Here is a 26,463-nt window from a genome sequence, read left to right as displayed (position 1 = left end):
GCCGAATGTGGAAGTCTGGGTCTGCTTACGGTATTCTGCTCTTTTTGGAGCCGAATATGCTCTTGTGCAAGTGAAACACACTAAGATCTGGACTTGCACAAGAGGATATTTGGATCCAAAGAGCCAAATACCGAAAGCAGACTGACTTCCGCATAAAACAGTGACAGAAAATGCCAAATTCACACCTTAATGTGATGTGCCCCATGACCAATTCCACCATACAAAAAAAAAAACTCCCAAAAAAACCTGTGTGCCCAAACAGGTCAAATGATTTGTAAAAGAAAAATATATTTGCTCTGTTAAATCCATCTTTCGGTTTACTTACTATTTGCACCACTCTTTCCAATAAGATGTCTGTGAAACCGGTGTTCAATGCTTATTTCTGCAAAGTCCATTCGTGAGATCTACAAGAAAGAAAAAGGGCAAGGATATGGATAATTAAAATATAAAATTGAAAAAAATAAATATATTTGAGATTGTTAAAAAAAATATATATATAATTTTTACCAGGTCCCTGACTAGCACTTCCATTTGTTGCTGAGCAACAGTCACGTCTTCTGTAGGCCCTTCCAAAGAGATCTTGTCTTCCCCTTCTGTAAACTCAATGTGCACCTGGTATAAGAATAAACATAGTATAAAGAAACAAAAGCAAGTAGATCTTGAAGTCAAGCATTAGGCTTAAGAAAATGAAAAACCGCCAACAACCACAGAGATGGGAAACAAAACAAAAAAAATCATGGACAATCTGCAGAAAATTTTTAAGAATCATTTAGTCAGCATTTCTACCTTACTCATTATTTAACTCTTTCACTACCAGTAATTTGAGAGAATTTTTAGCATTTCTGCTATCACTCAGTAAAGAGACACACACCCCAAGGTATTGGATGCAATTTTTTTTATTACACAGCTACTGCTGTCATAAGACAAATGATGGTAAATGCTTCTCTGTGATCCCCTTTGCTGGAAAAATACATACATAGCCTTTGGTTTTTGGCAATTAGAAGGCTGCATATTGCAGCTGTACACCACACTTCTGAAATTCCTGGCAGTAAAGGAGTTAATCAGTTAGGTTGTAAGGTTAATTTTGTTCTAGTATAGGTATTACCCTCCTACCCCCTGATCCTTCCCAAACAGCTCTAATACCCCCTTAAAATAAGTAAATATTTATCTAGTGAAGATCACTTCTAACCCTCCCTGACCCCCACCATATTTGTCACTGGCAGCCAGCCTGCCAGAAAAAAATAAAATATATATATTTATATTTTTTCTGTAATGTAGCAACCCCCCCCCAATACCATTTCTTTAATTTATTGTCTTCACCCAGCTGATATTCTGTAGTGTAGTGAACCCCATCCCTCCCTCCATTTAGCCAGCCTCCCTTCCACTGAGCCCACTCGGCACCAACCGAGCATTGTTAGAGTGACAAAACTCACTTTTTAAAAAAATATTTATTTATCCGTCAATATACATATCAGAGAGAAGGGGAAAAAAAAAAAAGGAAAAAAAAAAAAAAAAAGGAAAAAAAAAAAAAAAAAATTGACCACTGGTCAGTGTTACAAAATAAGAAACAGACAGTATAGCAGAAACAAGATACTATCTCATGACTAATTTGTCATAGCTTCGTGAACAAATACACTTTGAGACGTGTATCAACTAACTTAAACAGATACATTCTTAATGTCTGTCTATAATACCAAATATTCTGTTATATATGCAATTAATACATGGCTGACAGATCTTACCCCTGGCTTTGTATATTGACATTATCACATTATATTTAGAGAAACATGCATGTACACAAGAAAGAAAATACCCGAAAGGGGAGAGAGGAAAAAAAAAAAAAAAAAAAAAAAAAAAAAAAAAAAAAAGGGGACCCCCCACACCACCCTCCAATAAGCAGGGAGAGAGCCACTCTGTATTGCTGTGCGGAATACTTCAGCCTCTCGTAGTGGGCGTATAATTTGAATTTGTACCGAGTAAGGAAGTAACAAAATTACTTGTAACCATTTCTTAAAATAACTGGTAAATTTTAAGGAGTTAGACACATCAATCTCGAGTTGCTCTATAATTAAAGGGACAGTATACACTCATTTTCATATAACTGCATGTAATAGACACTACTATAAAGAATAATATGCACAGATACTGATATAAAAATCCAGTATAAAACCGTTTAAAAACTTACTTAGAAGCTTTCAGTTTAGCTTTGTTGAAAAGGTAGCTGGAAAGCCCACTGCAAGTGGGAAATAAGACACTTTTCCCCCTCCCCCTTCTTTTGCATATGAAAAGACCCTTTACACAAACAGGAGCAAGCTGGAGAAGGTATACATCAGTACTCACATAAAACATTGGGGCTTGGTTAGGAGTCTGAAAATCTGAGCAATATTATTTAAAAATAAGCAAAACTAAACTTTTTTTTTTTTTTTTTAAACTTCATGGGCTATTTAAATAGATCTACAAAACATTTATGCAAAGAAAAAATGTGTATAATGTCCCTTTAACTGTGTATAGTGTCTGAACAAATACTTCTAATACTAGGGCACTTCCGTGATTTCCAGTGCTGCAATATTAAATTCCTAGCTTTGAGTATAGTAGTGTAGATGAGTTTGGCGTTCTAAAATAATCTGGTTTGTAGGGAGAAGAAAAAAAAAAGAAAATTAAAAAAAATGATATTTTGGGGTAGAAACGTTATTTTGTTTGATCAATTTAAGCCAATAATTGACTTTAATCCAGAAAACTATCACCTTTTACAGTGATTAGCAATCTGGCTTCATATGGTAAAGGGGCATGATTGGTGTCTTTGCTCTTTGGTTGCGGTTCCTGTAGTCTTAGACGACAGTGGGGACCGCAACATGTGCCTCTGTGCTGGACATAGGTACTATGTTGCAGTGCACTGGGCTAAGAACTGTGACGTATTACTTACGTCCTTATGCCCCATGGGGTTAAACAAAAGAGAAAAACCTAAATATTTCTAAAAAGTGGAATAGTAAGAAATGGTCCAACTGCTAATATGGAGAATCCACCAAACCAATATACTGGCCATTCGTAAATTTGATGTAGGATATTGTCAACTCCTTGACAGCTTAGGGGGGAGAAAACAACCACAATCTAAATGCTAACAAAAGGTTTCAGAATAAATTAATCCCTGAATTACAGAATCAGTCTCTTCTGCAAACAGGCTCACACGTACCTTTGGTATTTGCTGTGTGATCTTTGCCAAGTTCTGTCCTTTTTTGCCAATGATGAATCTATGCAGCCATGAAGGAGCAGACACAGAAGCCACAGTGAAACTGTTCGCCTGTGGAGATCAAGTCAAAGAGTAGGTTAATTTTAACAAATTAAAAGAATGGGCAGGAGGTGTATACTGCATTCTGCAACACACAAAAAATAAAAAAAATGAATGTTACGTTATTTTACACAGATACATTACTTTAAACCCTCAAAAATACAATGGGCTATTTTACATAAGAAAACAAAAGCATTTTCCGTAAACTGACATGTTAATGCAATAAATGGTTTTAATTGAAAATGTTTCTTGGTAACAGTTTAATTCTTGCAGATGGGTTATACTCCAGTTTAGAAACCACCTGCCAATCCTAAGCAAGATACGGCCAGTGAGCCAATTAGAAGCAGCATCCCCAGTAAGCTATTTTAACTAGGTTTAATCCCTTTGCAGAGTGTTAAAAACGGTTACCAAGAGACATTGAGTAATAAAATGCTCTAATTAGTAATGCAATGGCAAAATGCTATATGTCCCTCTATGGCTGCACTTATTCAGCCCATATTAACAAAAAAAAAAAAAAAAAACACGCCTTTACCTTTGCATACACTTCAGTTAGTGCCTGGCCCAATTTTTCAGGCTCCCCCCTCAGGATGACTGTCTCAGAACTACTGTCGCTGGGTGGAATCTCCACTGATACCCCTGTGCGCTCCAGGATTTCTTGCAGGCTGTTGCCCTTTGGACCAATGACGTATTTGTGTTGCGATTTCCTCACCTCCACGGCAATGCTGGTAGTTTTCTTCTTCTACAAATTTAGGTGGGGTCATAAGGGAAATTTAAACAAAGACAAGGCACTTATCCCAGGCCACCCACCAAGAGTAACATGTTTCAATTCCTATTAAAAACTTCTACAAATAAATGCCTAAAAATGCATCCAAATTAGTTTATTAAAAAAAAAATAAAAAAAAATAAAATAAAAAAAAACACATTTAAGCTACATTCACCTACTGTATGATAAAGCTTACCTTTTCTTCATAAATCTGCTTGATTCTTGCCACTGCCTGAGCTAGCTGTTCCTTCTCTCCAGTGCACACAATTTCAGTTTTGTTGACACTTGGTGGAGGGATGTTTATTCTTGTGCCTGTCTCCTGCATTATTTCATTAACCAATTTGTTGTGAGGTCCAGCAATAAAAGGGTGGTAGGCCTTCTCTACCTCAAATCGTTCGACTGCTCTTTTATCCTGCATGAAAGGAACATATCAGAAGTTGTAAAGGAATAGCCTACACTAACCTCACACAATTTAGTTTTATTTTAGTTTTAAGGGCTCATACTTGAGCAATATTGCACTGGTACCCTGATCAAAGGTGAAATTATCATCGCAAGTACAGGATCATTTTCAGCATCGTATAATGGAGAATCTGGAGTTAGTCTGACATATGTGGACATGTCTCAAAAAGTAATTATTTTTTCTTTGGATAACCATATGCAAGCGTGAAGCAGAGATTCCAAACCATTATGTTGTGGATGACTATGCACAAGTGTTAAGTAATCTCTTGAATATTTGCCTTCATTACAGGTTTATTATTCAAGCAAAAGGCATTTCTTACCTGTTCAGCAGATATGAGCAGAATCTCATGTCGTGCCTTTTCGATGCCCTCCTTGGTGCCAGTGATCTTGACCTGGTTGCTAGCATCTTCAGGCCGGGGGATTTGAATCTTGGTAGCGGTTTTTAGTTCCAGGTCCTGCAGTTTCTCTCCATTTTTGCCAATCACAAAACGGTGGTGTTCCTTGGGGATAGCAACTGATGCAGACGCCTAAAAAAAAAATGTAAAAAAATCCATGACTATTAATTTCTCTCTCATGCTCAGAAAAAACTGCATCATCTGGCAAGATAGATTGAACTCAATGTGGTAGAAACATTAAGCAAAAGCTTAAAGGGACAGTCAAGTCCAAAAAAAACTTTCATGTTTCAAATAGGGCATGTAATTTTAAACAACTTTCCAATTTACTTTTATCACCAATTTTGCTTTGTTCTTTTGGTATTCTTAGTTGAAAGCTAGACCTAGGAAGGCTCATATGATAATTTCTAAGCCCTTGAAGGCCGCCTCTAATCACAAGCTTTTGTATTTGCTTTTCACAGCAGGGGAGAGCTAGTTCAGGTAAACCCTATAGATAACATTGTGAGCACGCCCGTGGATTGTGGCAGACACTGCACTAACTGGCTAAAATGAAAGTCAAAAGATAATAAATAAAATGTCATGTGATCAGGGGGCTGTCAGAAGATGTTTAGATGCAAGTTAATCACAGAGATAAAAAGTGTATTATTATAACTGTGTTGGTTATGCAAAATTGGGGAATGGGTAATAAAGGGATTATCTATCTTTTTAAACAACAAAAATTCTGGTGTTGACTGTCCCTTTAAACTTCCATTCCATATATGGAAAGTTGATGTAAAAAAAAAAAAAAAAAAAAAAATTTAACTTATGCCTCTCAATCTAGCAAATAACTGCACATATCAGAACAAAACAGTGTTCGCCCCAGGATCTTTTTAATGGGTGCACCACCTGGCTAAAATTTTTAGATAACAAAGGGATAGTCCAAATTAAACTTTCATGATTCAGATAGAGCATGCAATTTTAAGCAAATTTCTAATTTACAACGATTATCAATGTTTCTTCATTCTCTTGCTATTTGAATGTAAGCATAGCAGCCAGCCTATTTTTGATTCAGCACCTGAAGCTACATAAACACCAATTAGAATGCGGTACCCATGTGCTGAGCCAAAAATGGGCCTATGCATACATTCCTGCTCTTTCAAATAAAGATACCAAGAGAACAAAGAAAATTTAATAGGAGTAAATAAGTTGCTTACAATTGCATGCTGTATCTGAATCATGAAAGTTTAATTTTGACTAGACTATTCCTTTAAGCTAAATACCAATATAAAAAAAATATATATATATTGATTGCATAAATTATCAATAAGTAGATTTACATTAAATATATGCAATTATATTGTACTTTGGGTAGCAGAAAAAGTTATTAGAAAGTAATACACTGCTCCCTACTGTCTACTTTATAATGCCACCCAACTGGCAACATTTTCTGTAAAGAACACTGATCACGTATTTGCACAAGGAAAGCAAGGCCACCCTGTGATTCTGTTCAGGCCTTTTCTTGCATGCCAAGGACCCTTATTGTCAAGCCTATACTGGCATTTTTAAATATGCACCCAGATACAGAAATTAACCATGGTAAGTTCTTAACTTTTTTTTCTGAACTTAAAGAGAGTTAAAACAAACCACTACAAGACTGATAAAATAATCCTTGTGGTATTGCATCAGTCCTAGAAATACATTGTTCCCCCTGCACCAACCCCTCTGAGACACTCCATGAACTATTCCCACCCCCCAACCCATAGCTGCCATGCATAAATCCTAAGGGAATAGAAGTGCCAATTGTACATGTATTTCTGTACTATACAGAGCAACAAAATCATTTTACCTGAGTCTGAAGTCGGGTCACTATCTCCTTCCGTGCCTTCATAACCGAGTCCAGTTTGCCAGATACCATGATTGACAAGCCTTGATCTTTGGCCAGAGACAATTCCAACTGGGCTCCAGTCTTCTGCATTATATCCAAACAAATTTTAGCCTGCTCCCCCTCTCCAAATTGGGCCATATCCTTGTACCTGCGCTCCTCCAGGGGAACATGGAACACCTACAAAACCAAACCACTTAAAAAATAGGCCTAAATACAATTCCATATAACACTTTGATACAGCATAACGTATTGTGTTCATATAGACTTGGTTCACAAAGGTTGAGCAAGTTTTCTACAGACTAAGAATATCAAAATTGATTTAATAACCATTTTGGTTTTGCAACACCTTTACTATTAAAGGATCAAGGTCAGTCCCATACACCACAACTAACCTGAGTAATAACGGAAGACTTGATTGGCCTAATCTTACTCCAAGCCCCTGTAGGCTCCGCTTGAGTCTCACTGTTCAGCGCTTTCTCTGGGAGGGGTGGGAAAGCATCCTTATAAGTGGGGGGATCTGTTTCTTCCTCCGATCCCATGGCCGCCACTAGACAGAAATAATATATACCTTAATGCGCTGGTTGAAATAAAACAAGACATTTTTAGGAAACGGTCAGTATATTAACCTTTGACCTGTGGCTGGGTAAGCCCACTGCGATGCTCATTAAAGCTTTCCTGGGTTAAAACCGCCACCGAGCTCATTGTCCCACGCAAATCCGTGTAACCACTAGAAAGGAGGTGGGGGGGAATAAATAAAAAAAAAAATAATTAAGGAGTTTTTTTTTTTTTTACACTACAGCATAAAAGTGTAGCAAGTCTATGTTCCATAAAACACAAATTCTAAAACTATTAGAAAGCTGCTGCACCATAGAGTAGAGCTCGATAGCAGCCCTGCAACTTTTTTATTCAGAATCCTCTACAACAAAACATTGGCTGTATGTTACTTGGCAAAGTATGCTCTTAATTTTAAATAACCATAATTGTTAATTCCCCTTCCTGGTCATGGGCCTAACTCCTCAGTTGGAATAGAATATTTAATGATTGAAGGCATTAACAAAATAATGGATATATGAGGCTAGACACATTAACACATCTATGCCTATGCATAAATCCCAAATACTTTAGGATTTGTGGAGTTCAAAACAATTGCAAGCATGCAGACATGCAATATAGTCTGGTCAAAATTAAACATGCATGATTCAGATAGGGTATGCAATTTTAAACAACTTTCCAATTTATTTTGATCAAATTTGTTTTGTACTCTGTTGAAAGCTAGACCTAGGTAGGCTGATGCCAATTTCTAAACCCTTGAAGGCCACCTCTAATCTCAGTGCATTTTGACAGTTTTTCACAGCTAGACAGCACTAGTTAAAAGGGACAGTCAAGTCCAAAATAAACTTTCATGATTCAAATAGGGCATGTCATTTTAAACAACTTTCCAATATACTTTTATCACTAATTTTGCTTTGTTCTCTTGGTATTCTTAGTTGAAAGCTAAAACTTAGGTAGGCTTATATGCTAATTTCATGGACCTTGAAGGCCGCCTCTTACGTGAATGCATTTTTACAGTTTTTCACCACTAGAGGGCGTTAGTTTGTGTGTCATATAGATAACATTGAGCTCACACACACATGAAGTTGCCTAGGAGTAAGCACTGATTGGCTAAAATACAAGCCTGTCAAGAGGTAAAACGTATTAGAATAACTGTTTAAAAAGATAGATAATCCCTTTATTACCCATTCCCTATATTTGCATAACCAAACAAAAATTCTGGTTTTGACTGTCCCTTTAATGTGACACACAAATATTTACACACATATATACATATACAGACAAAAAACACTGTTCGCACTCCCATGAATTTATTTATGAGTCAGCACTGATTAGATAAAATGCAAGTCTGTCAAAAGAACGGAAATAAGGGGGCAGTCTGCAGAGGCTTAGATACAAGGTAATCAGAGGTAAAAAGTATAATATAACAACCTTGTTTGTTATGCAAAACTGGGGAATAGGTAATAAAGGGATTACCTATCTTTTTAAATATTAATTCTGGAGTGCACTGTCCAATTAACTCATTTGATGCAACACACTGCTATACAGCAAATGAGTTAAATACTTTGAAGTTAAATCAAGAAGATTCTTATAGCAAAATAACTTCCAGAATGCTTGGTTGCAACTCCACCCCATGAACATAATGAATACCTGCATATTTAGCCACTGGTTAACCTCAGCAATAAGGGCATCTACTGAACTAGGGCAGGGGGAGATCAAACCAGCACAATATCAACTTCAGACAGAATAATCTCACTGCATCAATGTAAACAAAATACCAAAAAGATTATTCTGCCACTAAGATTAGATTTTAAAAATAAATAAATGGGGGAATACATCTATTATAGTTAAACAACAACTTACCAGCTAAAGGGTCAAAAGCCAGAAAATCCGTCCGGTGAGCTGAACGCTTCTTTCAGCCTGCCAGCTTCTGCACAGAAAGAAATTTAACACCTTATAGATGGTGATAGTTTTAAAGAATTTGATTTTTACTTCAACTACAGAATGTTTCAACTTACAGCCTGTAAGAACTACAGATTGTGGGGACGTATATTTTCTTGTAAGAGGGTTTAAGTATACACAGTCATATAGTCACTCGCTGACAGGGCCCCCCAGGGTTCACTGCATAGCAAACGAACATATCTACATAACCTCCACAGGCCAATTATTTTAAAATTATACATACATTGTGAGTGCAGATGCTATTCCCAAAGCAGCAAAGCTGTGCAAGTCAGAGACCCCATGGTAAAGCTAGCAAGAGTCTATACCCAACAACAAGTGAGACACAAAAATGTAGCTATAAAAGCTTCGGCATTCCATTTTTTTCTCCCAAACCCAGAGGTTATTAAAGATATAAAAAAAAAAAAAAAAAAAAAACCACACAGAGTCTTGTGCACAAACATACGTCTACTTTCAACTAGGCAGAGGAAAAACATAAGAAAATGTAGGAGTCAGTAACTACTCTAGGATATTACCTATATAGAGTTTTAACTTAGAAGATAACATTTTATGAATCATGGTTCCTTCCAAGCACAGGATTTCCACGCCCTGGTACAAGCAGAACTCAGGAACCAGATGGAAATAATCTAGGAGCCACAGACCCTTGTTTCAGGGATCTGTAAAAACGCAGCACTACCTTATGACAGAAGTCAAGCACATTTACATAAGGTGGAGTAATAAAGCAAGCAACAACGTATTAAAGGGACACTGAACCCACATTTTTTCTTTCGTGATTCAGATAGAGCTTGCAATTTTAAGCAACTTTCTAATTTACTCCTATTATCAAATTCTCTTTATTTCTCTTGGTATCTTTATTTGAAATGCAAGAATGTAAGTTTAGATGCCGGCCCATTTTTGGTGAACAACCTGGGTTGTCCTTGCTGATTGGTGGATAAATTCATCGACCAATAAAAATTTGCTGTCCAGAGTTCTGAACTAAGAAAAAAGCTTAGATGCCTTCTTTTTCAAATAAAGATAGCAAGAGAATGAAGAAATATTGATAAATAGGAGTAAATTAGAAAGTTGCTTAAAATTGCATGCTCTGTCTGAATCACAAAAGAAAAAAATTGGGTTCAGTGCCCCTTTAAGTTGAGCTGCTTCTAAAAGTTTGCAACATGCATGGTAACAAGGTAGAAACCAAATCCAAAAAGTCCACAAACCAGTCAAGGTTTAGGTACTCAGCTGGACAAAGGTGGCACAGTGACTACCATGTGGCCTCTGTTCAAAAGGGATATGGAACCCAAAAAAATTTTTTTTCTTAATTACAAGAGAAAAAAAAGTTTCTAATTTACTTGTATCAAGTTTGCTTTGTTCCCATGATATTGGTTGATGGAAGAGATAACTAGGCAGGCATCTGGGGAACTATATGGCAGGAAATATCTAGTGCTCTTACAAATGGATAACATACCTTGCAAAACTGCTGCCATACACGCACATGCTCCTAAGCTTACATCTATATTTTTCAACAACAACAACAAAAAAAGTACCAAGAACGAACAACATTTAATAGAATTAACTTAGAAAGTGGTTTACATTGCATGCTCTATCTTAATCATGAAAGAAACATTTGTGCTTCATGTCCCTTTAAAGTAAATGTATCCCGGAAGACATGCAGCCTTTAACAGACCCTGTATGTGAGTAGCTGCTTCATTATGTGGTAAGGAAATACTTTGTTGCATTGAAAAAAAAAAAAGAAAAAACTTAAAGGGCATGAAACACAAAATGTGTCTCATGATTCAGATACAGCGCACAATTTTAAACAACTTTCTATTCCCTTCCATTATCAAAATGTGCACTGAGGTACCTGCTCACAATGAACATGTGCAATAGTTCACAGAATATACTATATGCATTTTGTGATTGGCTAATGGCTGTCACATGATGCATCTGGTAGGAAAATGTGACTGAAATTTATCAGGAAAAAAAAAAAAAAAACACACACAATTGAAATGTAGTGTGTTTTGCATTGTATTATGTCATTCTACTGTGTTCAGTGGTCCTTTAAACTGTTATTGAACAGAACCTGTTACACAGCAATAAGTACATACAGCTGCTGACTTTTTGTATTACTTTATAAAAAGCAGAAGTCAGCAATCTTCTTGTAGAGAAGGGATTAAGAATAAACCCTAAATCACTCAAAACGCCGGTCAACCCTCAAACTCCAAACAGGAGTGCCCCATAAGCATTGTCGGAACTTAAAACACTATTAAAATATTATTGCATATGAACATCACTTTCCTTGTCAAAGCACAAAGGGTTGTTATGAACACATTACAGACCAGCCATTCAGCTTAAACCTAAAGGGGCATAAGACGTTTTGTTTCATGGATTATATAGATTAGTTTGATGATCATATTTCTTCATCTTGTAGTTTGGAGATGCAACTTTAACATTTATCACTCAAAACAGAGCCTATAGGGTTCCTATATTGATATTCATCCCAGATTTTAAATTCCTAGCACCAAAACGTGAAGTCCATGGTTATAATTTTGACCATTTGACAACACCAGGAGCTAAACCGAATAAAATAATGGAAATAAAAGGTTTTAGAAATAACCCATCTTATTGGACATTCATTTTAACAGTTTTAAATTAGGTTTAGATAGAATAATTTTTACTTTAAAATGTCACTTAAAAGGAAGAAAAACAAAAAAAACAAAGGGGCATACAAGTGCAAAAATAAAAACCTATAGTATGCATTGACCCGGGTTATCCTACAAAAAGTGTTAAGGAGTTTGTCAGCTCAAGAGCAGCAACACACTACTGGGAACAAGATGAACATGTCTTGTGAGCCAACGAAAAGATGTAGGTGTGTGTGTGTGTGTGTGTATGTATGTATAACCACATAAAAAATCCACTATGCATAATTAAACCTTTTATGGGGAATTAAATGTTGAGCTGTATCTGTATAAGCCAAAATTATTTTGCTTCCATATATTAAAGGAGTATACCAAATGCAAAGATGCAGCTGAAATAATTGGTCACTTATTTTTATTTCAAATGCCATTCCTTGCCCACCAGCATATAACCCCCTGACTATTGGGCACTACATCTCCTAGTATGAAAATATTCAAGAGCAGTTCATTTGAAGTTGTATATAGACTATGTAAAGTGTTGTACCTTTAAAGAGAAGCAGATAAACAAGTGGCTTTTTTCAGAGCTGAAGGGGCACTGATGGGTATACATGCAGCTGTAGCTGTGTCTCTAGTGTAATAAGGAGGCCTACAGGGAATCAGTAAGTCCCATGCACACTTCCCTTTAGTGTTTTGTTTCTACAAAGTGAAGAAAAGGAATCAGAAAATGATGCAGCAATACAGGTACAAACCATCAGATCCAAGAATATGTGTAACTGCTGCTGGCCAAACACCTCAGCATATTTCAATACATATTGCCCATCATTTTTCCTTTAATCAAAAACAAAACTAAATAGAACGTATTTTGTTTAATTCAAAATTAACACTAGACCTAAAATAATCACACACAGATTTCAGTATTTTTTTCTTTGTTGCAGCTAAGAGTATTTTAAAATGTATTATGGTTTCCCAAACAGATTTTGCTGTGCTTGTGAGAAGTGTCACTTTTAAAGTAGAAGTCCTGATGAGTACTCTGTTCTTACAGTAAAGTGCAGCAAATATTAGTGAAGCTGTGGCCAGTTGTATGAAGATGTTGGTAAGAAAACTGTGGTGCTCTGATTTTTTAATTAAACAGATAGCCTCTGGTCAGAGCTACTTCACATGGAGTACACAAAAAGTAAGACTAGAATACTAAAATTGTAATTGTGCATTACTTGAAGTCAGGTAGATTGAGTGAGGGCACCTGTAGGGAGCAGCCTAGTAAGGAGGGCAGTGCCATGTAGTCTAAGTTTGTGAGTTAGTGTCGCTCACATATTTTTCCTCAGTATATAGTTCTGGGATACAATAAAAAAAAAAAAAAAAAAAAAAAAAAAAAAATCATGTATATGTGGCATACTTTTCGTAACCCCAGAGGCAGATTTTTTATTTACTTTCTGCGATTAGTTTTTTGTGAAAAAATTTCTGCAGGTCATTTTGAAATAAAATAAAACTCTAAATTGGACAATTACACTAAAGCACCATTTCAATTGCAATGTGTTAAATAACTAGAGAATAAAACAATTTTTTAAAAATTTAATTTAGTGCAGCAGTTGAAAATTGCATTGAAAATTAGCTGCAGAGAAAAAAAAAAAAAAAAAAAAAAAAAAAGATTTTATTAATTTTTTAAAATGTCTTATGAAAAAAATCCCTGAGCGCCAGTCAAAAATAAATGCTCTGCTGCTTTCTAGCACTGCTCTATATCTGACTGTGCTTTTCAAACAGCACTTTGTTCTGGATACACTGTGTTAAGAAAAACTAACACAGGGCAGCCAGAGAACAGTGCTGTTTGAAGAGAACAGGATGATGCGGAGCAGCACTGCAAAGCAAAATAACTTAAGTTCCTGCATGTCTCGTTCTTTCTGCAGACATGCTGCACATTCTGCAATGACATCTCAGATCCCAGCATGTTCAGCCTTGGGGTTTGTAACATGGTGCATAGAAGAGTATTGTCCACTATAATGGCCACTGAATATTTGTCACTAATTCCCAGGTGCAAACGGATACCCTGACATGCATTTACCAGTTAGGTGGATGTAGGCTACCATGTTACTATCTACAAATCTAATCACTGTGTTTAAATACCCAATTAGACACAATCTATTTTCAGGAATTAAAAAAGGAACACTAAACGCCAAATTAAAATTTATAAACAAAAACATTGTCATTGTATGTTCATAATCTTTATTGATGGTAAAAGACTTTTTGCAAATTGTTTAATAGTAAATCAGCGTCTCATTGTGTATTGATTTCTAAACCAAAATGCTTTAGGTTACTTACCAAATTAAGGATCAGAAAAGCGCTCTTCAATTTTTTAAAATAGACAGTAAACACCTTGTTACCTCCTGCCTGGACTTATTTGTCTACAGCAGAACAAATTACTAAAAAGTAAAATCACATGATTGTTCATGCGATCGTGTGATTCCAATTTGATTATGTTTGGGGGAGTGCTTATGACGCTAGGAGCGCCCACCAGCCCGCGATCCCATTCAGGAAGCGCCTTGGGCTTAGTTACAGCTCTAAAACCCAGTGCAGTTAGGATGGCATAGAACATCCCAATGGAGGTAAAGTGGTTAATTATGCATAAAGTAACAACTTTACATGAAAAGGGAGCAAAACAAATTAAATATATTGCAATTTAGATCTAAAATTAAGCATTTTCTGCTTCTCAGAACATGAAAAGCACCCTGCTGACTTCTAAAGTCCAACTATTACACATCCTTAGCTACCTGGCTTTAACCCCTTCATGCCTGTACAACAGTTTTAACCTTACCTATTTAAACACTAAAAATATAATCACGTATTAATCTATGAGATTGTGATTTTTTAAGGCAGGGATCTGATCATGGAGAACTGGCACACCCCCAGGACGATCATCGTCAAGGGAGAAGCAGCAGGCTGTCATATGGTTGGATATTCAATGCCGTCTTAATGGCTGGCACTAAAGGGACATTAAATACTTTGAGATGGTAATATAAAATTATAAATAGCAGGTACTTTAATTATTTTGCCCCCTTTTACTGTAATTCCATTGTGAAATTATGAGCTTTTCAGTTCCTGTTAGAAGTGGAAGTGCAGAACACTTAAATTCCACACAGCAATTGGCTGCACACTCTAGTGACCTATTTAGAACCGTCTCTTTGTGGCCACAGCAGAAAATATAACTTAATTTAAAACAATGCGGCTTCAATTGTTTTATAGACACAAACTTTACATTTCTTGTGTAAGTATACAGCTAATGAAATTTTAAAAAATACATCTAAAATGTTATTTTCAAACAAAAAAAAAATGTAATACAACGTCCTAATGGTGTAAAGGCGTTAATAACTGCAAAACTTTACACTAACTTCATGACTGTGGCTAGTCTTGTTGTCTCTAGACTAAAGCCCAGATTGGCTCCTCCAAATAAGGCAAATAGCGGGTGGAGTTTAACCTCAAAAAAAAAATTTCCCAGTAAAAAGGATGTTCATTTGTTTTAAGAATAAAAAAAAAAAAAAAAAAAAAAAAAAAAAATTTGGAGAGCTTCCAGACAGCAGCCATGACAGGTCACAATGCAGAGAGCTGGAGCAAAACTTTAGGTCTATCTACTAAATATCCCTGGATCCCTGAAACAGCCAACATATCTTGGTGGACAATGACTGATTGAATATTAAGGAATCAAATTAGACCTCTCGTTTTAATCCAGCTCCTGTGTACCGGATTTTTTTCAAGGCCAACGTGGATGGTGAAGGCCTTACTCAACCCACCTTGATGGGAGTGCTCCTGGACCCATCGAGTGCTATCTTGCTAGTCACTGCATTCCCCCCAGCATATGTTTTGAGCCTTCATTAGACATGCCAAGTTACCTGGAAGTGCTGCTGGACGATATTTGTAAAATTTTGGAGACTCATCACAGACTTATATGAGATACTATTTGCCTGTTCCAGTTTAGCCTCTAACTGTAGCAATAAGCTCTACAGCTGGCCATGCTGCTTCAGAGGAGCCACCACTGCGCGATTCAACTGATATCCTGGCTGATTGATATGAGCCAGTTGCTGAGCTCCCTTCTCAAATCCCTCCATATGCAGCTAATGCAGACCACATAGCGGCAGTTACTCCTGCCCCTGGGCATGCCCCCGGATTCGGAAGTGATACCAAGACTAGTCTTGACAAGACCAGTCTCAGCCTTTTCCAAAAGAGGGCAGAAAATGGTCACCATGTCTGGAACACTAGCTTTTTCCCTTCCAAACATATGCCCCTTTACAGTTTCCTGGACAGGGAGCCACAGTGTGTCCCCAGCCTATAGGTAGCACCCTTATTGAATACCACAAGTCCATGGTGAGAACCGTAGTTTGGTTAACAGATTTCTTTTTGACTGGTGCCACATTTATTCTGATGCGGTGGACTCTTCGCTACTGCTAAGATCTTGGGTACATTGTTGTGCTCCAGTCAGAATTATTAAAACTGTTCTCATGGATGTCCCTTTTACAAGTTAATGTGGAAATCTGTTACTGATATAGCTGTACTTTTTAAGTTATTGGTTCCATATAGGTTTTGTCTTAGAGGCTGCAAACTAAGATTTAAAGGGCTTCCTTATTATATTAACTATATACTTTGGTTTTTGTCTTTTTTATATACACACATTCTGGATAAGTGATTATACAGATATTGGCAAACTCTCCAAACTCAGCATTTTATAACTATTGTGCAGGGGGGTAGCTGTCAGCAGCTGAGGTGGCATAGCCTACTAAACCTATATAGTTACTTGCACAATGGGGCATAACACTCATTACCCTTACTTACATTTAGATATTATACACCAGTTATGTGTAAATAGTGTCGCTATTAGTGCCATTTACTCCCAGGTGAAAATGAGTATCACAACTGTAAACTTACTACTTGTTATCACTAGTTAATTATGATTTGAACGCCTGGTGTTTAAGCCTTAGTAGCTCTATATGTTCCTCATTTTAAGTAGAAGCCTTTAACTTAATTATAGCATTAGTAACTGTTTATTATTCTTTGGCTCCTGTACACCATGGCTGATATTTTTTATCAACACAACAGAAATGTATTATAATTACAGTGTTTCACTGAAAAGGGACACTCACGTCAAAATTAAACTTTCATTATTCAGATATAGCATGCAATTTTGAACAACTTTCCAATATACTTCCATTAACAAAATGTGTACAGTCATTTTAGATTTAAACTTTTATAGTCACCAGCTCCTACTGAGCACGTGCAAGAATTCACAAAAGCGTGTATGCATTTGATTGGCTGATGGCTGTCACATGGTACTGGTATGCATTTGTGATTGGCTGATCACATGGTACAGGGAGAGTGGAAATAGACAACTTAAAATTGTCAGAAAAAAAAAAATACTACTCATTTGAAGTTCAGACTAAGTGCTAATGTATTGTCTTGTTATCTTGCATTTGTTGATTATGCAAATCTACTGTGTTGACTGGTCCTTTAATTTGGCATAAAAAAAATGGAGATCACCTAAGGTTGTGCTAAGATGGGGGGGAGATCATGAAGCTTTGCACAGAACAAGAATATATGGCAACACGATACATTCTTTTTTTAAAAAAAGAGACATTAATTTGTTTGCTTATTTTACAGAAGCTTGTCAGAATTTATTTGTGCAACTTTTTACTCAAGATGCACAGAAGAAAATGGAAGGGATGAACGCATGCTGCAGTTTTGCAGACATTGCATGAACCTTCCTGTAACTATAAGACTACCAAATCACAATGGTCGGAAATGTTTCTCACTGCCTCTCTATACTCTGTTTAATTTTCATTGTTGGCCTTAATTGGCATAAAGGTGGCTTAGTAAGGAGGGACCGATCGGACTGGGTAAATTGATTTTCAGCGGACTATGTGTATGGTACATACACGGAGAGGGTGGTTCTTATACATCTACTTTTGGGTCCGATTGTGATCTTAGCCTAATTCCGAATATTTAATTGCTCTTACGGCACTACCTTAGCCACAACAAATAGATACCTTAAAGGGATACTGAACCCACATTTTTTCTTTCATGATTCAGACAGAGCATGTAATTTAAATCAACTTTTTAATTTACTCCTATTATCAATTTTTCTTCATTCTCTTGGTATATTCATTTGAAAAAGCAGGAATGTAAGCTTACAAGCCAGCCCCTCTTTGGTTCAGCACCTGGATAGAGCTTGTGAATTGGGGGCTAAATGTAGCCACCAATCAGCAAGCGCTAAACAGGGTGCTGAACCTAATATCCCTGCTTTTTCAGATAGATACCAAGAGACCGAAGAAAAATGAATAGGAATAAATAAGAACGATGCTTAAAATTGAATGCTATCTGAATCATGAAAGAAAAAAATGTGGGTTTAGTATCCCTTTAAGCTTTTAGTAATAGATATATACAGCTGTGCATATGAGAGGTCAGTTCTGATTTATGTTTTTATGTGTGTGTTGTGCGTGGCTGGTTCTGTCCATCCTTTTTTTAACTACTTAATAAAAGTTATTTATCTTCACCCCTTACACCCAAACGGCAATATTATTAGTAACCTTTACTCAGATACAAATGTGCCAAATGATGCTTCTTTTCTGTACCTCACTTTACTAATGGCTTGGCATTAGGCACTGCCTGACTAAGGCTACATAGGTTTAACTTAGGGGGGTTTCTTCTGAGTTAAGGTGACTTACCCTCCCTTCCCTGGGTATATCCGGGGAGTTACGGTATCTAAAAAAAAAATAAAAAAATGGAGATCACCTATGGTTGTGATAAAACTGGAGGGATATCATGAAGCTTTACACAGAACAAGAAAATATATAACATGATTACTTCATGTTTTTAAAGGAGACAGAACAAATTTGCTTATTTTACAGAAGCTTTTCAGAATTGATTAGTTCAACTTTTTACTCAAGATGCACAGAAGAAAATGGAGGGAAGGGATGAAAGCATGCTGCAGTTTTGTAGACTTTGCCTCAACCTTCCTGTAACCTTAAGACTACCAAATCACAATGGTCGGAGATCCAGTAGAAGATAAACCAGATTTGGAGAATCCCAAGATCTTCATTGTAACTCAATATAAAAAGAAATGGGTTATTTATTTCATTTCATTAGTATAGTATGCTATTTGAACTAAAAATAACTGAGAATTTCAGAAATTAAGCATCACTTTAAGTCGTTGACACTTAACCTAAACAGAACAATGTTTATTACTCGAATGTACCCTTGGCTTTGTCTTTCCCCCCCACATGATTCCTAATAAAGAAAATTTGTAAAAAATAAATAACTGAGAAAAGTAGAATTATTTCAGTTTAAATAGTATAAAAAAAATACTGTGAACACAAGGAGAACAGAGTGCAACCCACTCTAAGAGTAAAACCGTTTATTACAGAATACTGGAGCACAAATAAAATACACGTACACTGCATGAAAAAAAATATGCAGGCACGGGTAATGTCCTCCACCAGCTCACGGACGGAACTGCCGTGAGTTGGTGGAGAACATAACCCGTGGTGACGTCCTCCACCAGCTCACGGCAGTTCCGTCCGTGAGCTGGTGGAGGGGACAACCCGTGGTGACTTTAGTGCCTGCATATATTTTTTCATTCAGTGTATGTGTATTTTATTTATGTGCTCCAGTATCCTGTAATAAACGGTTTTACTCTTAAAGTGGGTTGCGCTCTGGTCTCTTCTTGTGTTTACAGTATCGTTTTTGGGAGCAGGAGCACAGTCTTTGCACCCCTAATCAGAGTAGCATCCACTCGACTACCGTTACTACTAGGGTTGCACCGATACCATTTTTTATGACCGAGTACAAGTACCGATACTTGTTTTCAAATACTCGCCGATACCAATTACCGATACTTTTTTTTTTTTTTTATGTCATGTGACAGTTTACCAAGCACAATACAGATTAAGATTCCTTCTTTATAATTATAAAGGACTAATTCAAAAGACATGAAATAAAACAGATTTGTCACAAAGTTCACTGAACATGTTTATAAATAAAAAATATTACAATAAAATATTAAAATTTAAAGGGGTGATGTAATTGGGTTGTAGGGCTGTTATATAACATCAATCTGATATTTGTATGGAAGTTCGACTCTAAGCTGAACAGTCTTTCACTTTTCACACTACTGCATGGGGCAGAAAGATATTTTTGGGCCATTTTAGCCAGGGCTGGAAATCTCAGTTTATTAACTGCCCAGTACTTCAGGGGTTTGCCAGAACGAGGTACAGTGATCTCTCCTACAATAATACAAATAACAGCAATTTGTATCGGCAGAATAGTAGTAAACATTTTTTTTTAGTTTAGTCTCCACTCCAGTTTAAAATGAGATGGGAACATGCAGTTTGAAAAAACGTCACAAGATAGCATATGGGTGGGAAGTGGAGGTATCGGTTTAAGTATCGGTGCATTTGCACGAGTACTCGTGCAAATACTTGGTATCGGTACCGAAACTAGTATCGGTGCAACCCTAGTTACTACTATCATATTTTGGGAAGTATTTATCTTTTCTTCATGCATCATATGCTGTTAATGTTGTCTGTCATGTTCTAATATCCTGTTTATTGCGATAAGCTACCTCTGTGATACATCTGCTCCCATATTAATAATAGTTTGTTACTTGCAGTTTATTACCTCTTCCACCTAGAGGGACAATCTTAATATTAATGTAAATATTAGTATCATCATCATTGGGATTGTACAACCAGGTCATTATAAGATATATGCTGCTTATAAAGCAAGAGGTCTGCAAGAGTATGAGAAGCGCAGCTTAATAATTGGCTTGTAGTATAAAAAAAATACACCCCCTAAATTAATAAAAGAAGCCATTTCTTTTAGATAGTAGACATAATAAAGATTAAAGGGACACTGTACCCAAAATTTTTCTTTCATGATTCAGATAGAGCGTGACATTTTAAGCAACTTTCTAATTTACTCCTATTATCAAATTTTCTTCATTCTCTTGGTATCTTTATTTGAAATGCAAGAATGTAAGTTAAGATGCCGGCCTATTTTTGGTGAACAACCTGGGTTGTCCTTGCTGATTGGTGGATAAATTCATCCACCAATAAAAAAGTGCTGTCCAGAGGTCTGAACCATAAAAAAAGCTTAGATGCCTTCTTTTTCAAATAAAGATAGCAAGAGAACAAAGAAAAATTGATAATAGGAGTAAATTAGAAAGTTGCTTAAAATTGCATGCCGTTTCTGAATTACAAAAGAAAAAAATTTGGGTTCAGTGTACCTTTAAGTATTTGTATGTCAAATTAGATGGTCACTTTTCAGGAAACACTGGCTTGAAAAGAGGTTCACACTTATTACACATACATACATGTACTATTGTGAGCCAAAATAAATAATGCACTTTCGTTTTTTGTAAGAAACTAATAGAAAAAAAACAAGATTTATTTCTATGAAGGACCCTTGCTCTTGCATGCTGTACTGCACATTTATAGTAATCTTTTGCGCTATGCATTTATAATGCAACATATCTGACAAATCCAATCAAGTTTTAATAAAATTAAACCATTCAAATATTAATAAAAAGAAAGAGGATCACACTAATTTGTATTAAAAGGGGGTTTGATTTCCAGGTATCATTATTGCAAATCAAAATAGTGATCAGTTTTAGCTGTACAAAATGTCAGTTTAACTTTCCCCAAAACTATTTAAAGGTGGTTTCTGCATGCAGCAAGCAACAGGGTTCACAGGTGACAACATAATACTTAAGATGTTTTCATCTATGCATATGTACAGCAAAAGATGGCCATTTACCATAATCAAATACAGAGAAATGCAAAAAAATTGCCAGTTTCCTATATAAAATGTATGTTATAGCATTTTAAGGACATCGCTCGGAAAATAAACTTGCAGTGTTCTTTACCCTGCCAAAGAATAGGTCAGCAGTCAGTGACCCAGTTTTGTAGCCACTGTTTGATCTAATTGAAACTTGTTAACGGTTAAGCTTTTAAGTTAAGGCCCAAAGTAAAATCCATGTGAAGGGCTAGTGTGGATGACTTGCAGTAGTGCCATTTGTGAGGGGAAAGCGTTTCAATCTCAGTGCATAGGGCAGGGTTACGGCCAGAGGTTTGTACTCGGCAGGGACAGGCTACACTGTACTGCCACCTCAGCACAGCCTGTATTACCGGTATGGGGGAGGGAACTGACTTAAAGGGCCAGAGTTATCTGCCAGCTCAGCAGAGACAAAAATTACAGTGGTAGTTCTCTGTTTAACTCATCGCAGTCTGTTTTAGTTAGCAAAGTACAAATTTAAGTAACATTAAATAGATCTTGACATACCACACAAGCATTGTATATGTGTGTATATATATATATATATATATATATATATATATATATATATATATATATATATATATATATATATATATATATATATATATATATATATATATATATATATATATATACACACACACACACACACATATACACACACACACAAATACATACACACATATATACACACATATATACACATACAATTGCAATATATAAAATTGCAAATATACACACACACACTTTTTTCCTATTATCTACAACCTCGAACATGCAGGTCAAAATAGTTAGGTGTCCTGCAACAAGCTTCTGTTTAAGTCAAGTGCCCCTTTGGAAACAACTTGGATAAGACAACTATAGTGTTTGTATCACAAACAAAATTGCTGTTTTTAAAAATAATTAAGGTCCGTTAGTAACCAGGTTTTTTTGTTTAATACGGAAGATGACTCCAAAAATAGTAAACATTTAAAAAACGTTGCAGAGTGAACCAGATCTTACGCATAAAGTCGTATATAAAAGGCAAGACATACTACTGCAAACTAAAACATGCCATGCAGTGATCTGGTTAAACAGAACACATACTGTTTAAATAGAGCCAAATTTAAAAAAAAAAAAAAAAAAAAAAAAAAAAAGGACTCAGCAATGAGTGCTTCAGTACAGGACGTAGCGTCCTACCTGCAATAAAGGTGTCTAGAAAAAAGGAAAAAAAAAACAGCACTGAAACCTATGCTTTCAGTAAAATGATAGGATGCAGTGACATTGCAATTCCATGACGTGTCAACACACCTGAGACACGACCAGTTTTAGTTAAAACATTCGGCAGCTCTCACATAAGGTTTGCCCTTTCCATGCATGTATTGTAGTGTTGCGCAACATAGAAGTACTTATAGCCATTTTAACCCCCCCCCCCCCCAAAAAAAAAAAAATGTACTGTGGCCTTTGCAGCAACTTTAGGAATTAAACCAAGTACATAGCCTATTACAAAACTTGTAAGTTAATAAAAAAAAAATTTGGGCGACGAGGAGAAAGTATTTAGGTCAAGCCCTCAAGTAAATGATGAGTATTAGTTAGTATGCAGAACAGAAAAGGGCAATTGCAAGAGGATGTCAACCAAGTAATGTATACTTGAGTATTCTTGTTACTCATAGTTTAGATGATAAGACTTGTGCTTTTTGATGTTTAAATATAAAAAGCAAAAAAGTAGTTAGTAAATGAGCAAGAAACAAAAAAAAACTGAAATTGAAAAATACGATTCTAGCAAGAAAACTTTCAAAGCTGGATTATTATTTTTTTTTTATTTTTATTTTTAGGAATTTAAGAGCCAGTCACACTTTTATAATAAAGACACCACCACAAATAGATATGTTAAATATAGCTATATGTAAAAACACCCAATAGTTTTGGTGTTAGAGATAAAATTCCAGAAGCCATGTCTTCTCCCAGTATCCTGAGAATCACGTGTAGACCTGTACAATTACCCAGGTTAAAACACTAAAAGGGAACAAAGATTTCTTTATGCATAACAGATGTTAGATTTTAAAAACTGAAATTTTATACAAAAACTGCAGAGTGAGTGTGCAGTACAGAAGGTTTACATAATATAAACTGATATATCCATCCCAAAAAAAAAAAAAAAAAAAAAAAAAAAAAAAAAAAAAAAAAAAGGCAAACATTTCTAAGATCTATGAATGTTAAAGGTAATTGTGGCAAAATAAAAATATATAGTGCACATGTAGACAGATGATAATGGTCCAATGCTGACAATTTAAATCCACAACTGTACTCACTTGCTGTGATTGCAACATACACTGCTAGCTGAGATGGATTACAAGGATTTCACCTCCCCCCTCTTCTAACTCTACATAACCCTCCCCTAGGCCTCTTCCTATGCCAACGTCACCACTTCAGGCCCAGGTTAAACCTCTGCTTCTTAAGTTTTTAACCCTTACAGTGCATAAAGTATCCAGTAACAAGCTTGACAGGAGTTAGATTAGCAGATTTCTAATTTAATGTTAAACAAATAAAAAAACGCAGCGGGTGATAAGCAGTATGTAAGTTTTAATGAACTACTAACCTTAACTAAGGGCACTCAGCACCACTTAGTGCAATAAACTAAACATGTTTTAACAGCAAGGTAAAAACACCTCCTTCAGTGATGTTATATGGTTATATTTGCAGTTAGACTTTAACCCAATTGCATATTATCTAGTTTTCTAACAGTCAGGAAAAGATTTAAGTCATGATATAGCAACATGTGGAAAGTATCCAGAAACCTATTAATTGGAATTTTTGTCCCCCACATATTAGGTTTTTTAGCCATTAAACACACATTCTAGCTCTTGTTCATCTGTAACTATGTATGTTTAGTTAACAAAAACACTAAGAAAAAATATTCACCGGTGAAGATGTTTGAAAACTCTACACATTTGCATAGATAAAATTTAATGCATCTACATGTGAATGCAAATTTCAAGTAATATGCATTAAAAAAAAAACCATAGAGTTCACACTTTTTTACATCCCTTTGAACATATGGGTATCTACAATTGGCAGAGGCTACAACATTATTATTAATTTACCGTTTGCAGTGCCACAGAGTAATGTTTAACTCACTAGATACCAGATTACAACTAAGGATTAACCCCTTAGCTGCTTAAGATAAAGCTCTCTAGAACAACCAATGAGTAAAGGAGCACTCCCTCAATACATTCTTTCTACCAAAGCTTTACAGTCAGCTCTACAACTGATTTCTAGCGACACTGACCAGTGTTAGCTGCTCACTTATATGGGGACATTGAGCTGCTTAGATTCCCGCAGGCTGCAGTCTCCCAGATAGGAGTATTGCAGCTGTCCCAGCAGTGAACAAGCTGCGGCACTGCCAGCACTACTCCCTTTCACAAGCATCCAAGAATCTCGAATGTAAACTCCCTCTTGCTTAACCACAAATGATAAGGAAACAGTGGAGCACCCCCTCTCCCGTACCCCAGTAACACGGTACTTGCCCTCCTATTCCCAGACTCACTCCGTGTCCCGATCCGCTGACTGCCGGGGAAAGCTACGCCCGCCTCCTCGACCACTTATATAGAAGCTGACTGCTCCTATCAGCTAAAGGGACGTCATCATCCGCGACACGTCAGCCTGAGGATGGGGCAAAAGAAAGCAGTGACTGCACGGACAGGAAGCGGAAAAGTGTCAGGGGGTGATGGGAAGGATAGTCGTCATTTTCATAAAGCTTTATTGACACGTTTATAAAACTAGCACCACAAAATGGCGAAGGAATGGGTTGTTTTTTTTTTAGGTTGTGCTCTATTTTAGTAAAGCATACGCAAGCTCGTACAGATTAAGAAATACTGAGTACAAACAGCTTTCAAAATATTATTTTTGAGACCCTTTCATTGAAGAAGAAAAAAAAAACTGTTACAATCACACTGTATATGGAAGTTGTTTCTATTAAAGAGGCTAGACTTGTGCAATGTTCATAGATTACAAGTGGACCGCAAAAGTATTAGAGGTATTGAGAACCAAAACTGCTAAAGTTTTAATCAACAGCACTCCTTGTGCTCATATTAGATTAAAGGGATACTAAACCCAATTTTTTTCTTTGATGATTCAGATAGAGCATGCAATTTTAAGCAATTTTCTAATTTACTCTTCTTATCAAATTTTCTTCATTCTCTTGCTATCTCTATTTGAAAATGCAGGAATGTGAGGTAAGGAGCCGGACCATTTTTGGTTCAGCACCTGAATAGAGTTTGCTGATTGGTTTGCTACATTTAGCCACCAATCAGGAAGCGCTACCCAGGTGCTGAACCAAAATGGGCCGGCTCTTAAGCTTTCATTCCTGCTTTTTCAAATAAAGATGGCAAGAGAAGAAAAGAAAATTGATAATAGGAGTAAATTAGAAAGTTGCTTAAATTTCCATGCTGTATCTGAATCATGAAACAAAAAATTTGGGTTTAGCGTCCCTTTAAAGATTTTGGTCTAGCGAAAGCCTAAGGATTGATAATATCTGAAGATCAGATAGCAGGGCCGTATTAAGACCCTCTCCACATAGTCTTCTATGGGGCACGCTACAAAACCCTGTTCTGGCTTTTGCTCAAGCACTAACCAGAAGGTGCGCTAAAGGTAAAGGTGTGTTAAGAAATAGTTGAAAATTGTATTGTTTTTGGTTCAGAAGAAAATGTTATTTTTATGTTGAAAATAAAAAAAATATAGATATATATACACGGTGAAGGAAGGCACTCACTGGTCTTTTCATC

The 26,463-nt window shown here is 36.2% G+C and overlaps 1 protein-coding gene across 1 annotated transcript in view; it reads right to left on the bottom strand.

Moving 5' to 3' along the window:
- Positions 1–25,370, bottom strand: part of HDLBP (high density lipoprotein binding protein) — a 131,067-nt gene extending 105,697 nt beyond the window's left edge. Inside the window, 11 exon segments of the mRNA XM_053709899.1 lie at positions 326–404; positions 508–612; positions 3,191–3,298; positions 3,819–4,025; positions 4,246–4,461; positions 4,829–5,035; positions 6,726–6,941; positions 7,157–7,311; positions 7,391–7,491; positions 9,180–9,246; positions 25,227–25,370. Coding sequence (XP_053565874.1) covers positions 326–404; positions 508–612; positions 3,191–3,298; positions 3,819–4,025; positions 4,246–4,461; positions 4,829–5,035; positions 6,726–6,941; positions 7,157–7,311; positions 7,391–7,466 — 1,369 coding nt within the window. The 5' untranslated portion in view covers positions 7,467–7,491; positions 9,180–9,246; positions 25,227–25,370.
- Positions 25,371–26,463: the final 1,093 nt, after the last annotated feature.

The sequence above is a fragment of the Bombina bombina genome, chromosome 4, assembly GCF_027579735.1.
Source record: "Bombina bombina isolate aBomBom1 chromosome 4, aBomBom1.pri, whole genome shotgun sequence".
Classification (NCBI taxonomy): Eukaryota; Metazoa; Chordata; class Amphibia; order Anura; family Bombinatoridae; genus Bombina; species Bombina bombina.
The sequence above is the reverse complement of the archived record's forward strand: the minus strand, read 5'-3'. Positions and strand labels throughout refer to the sequence as shown.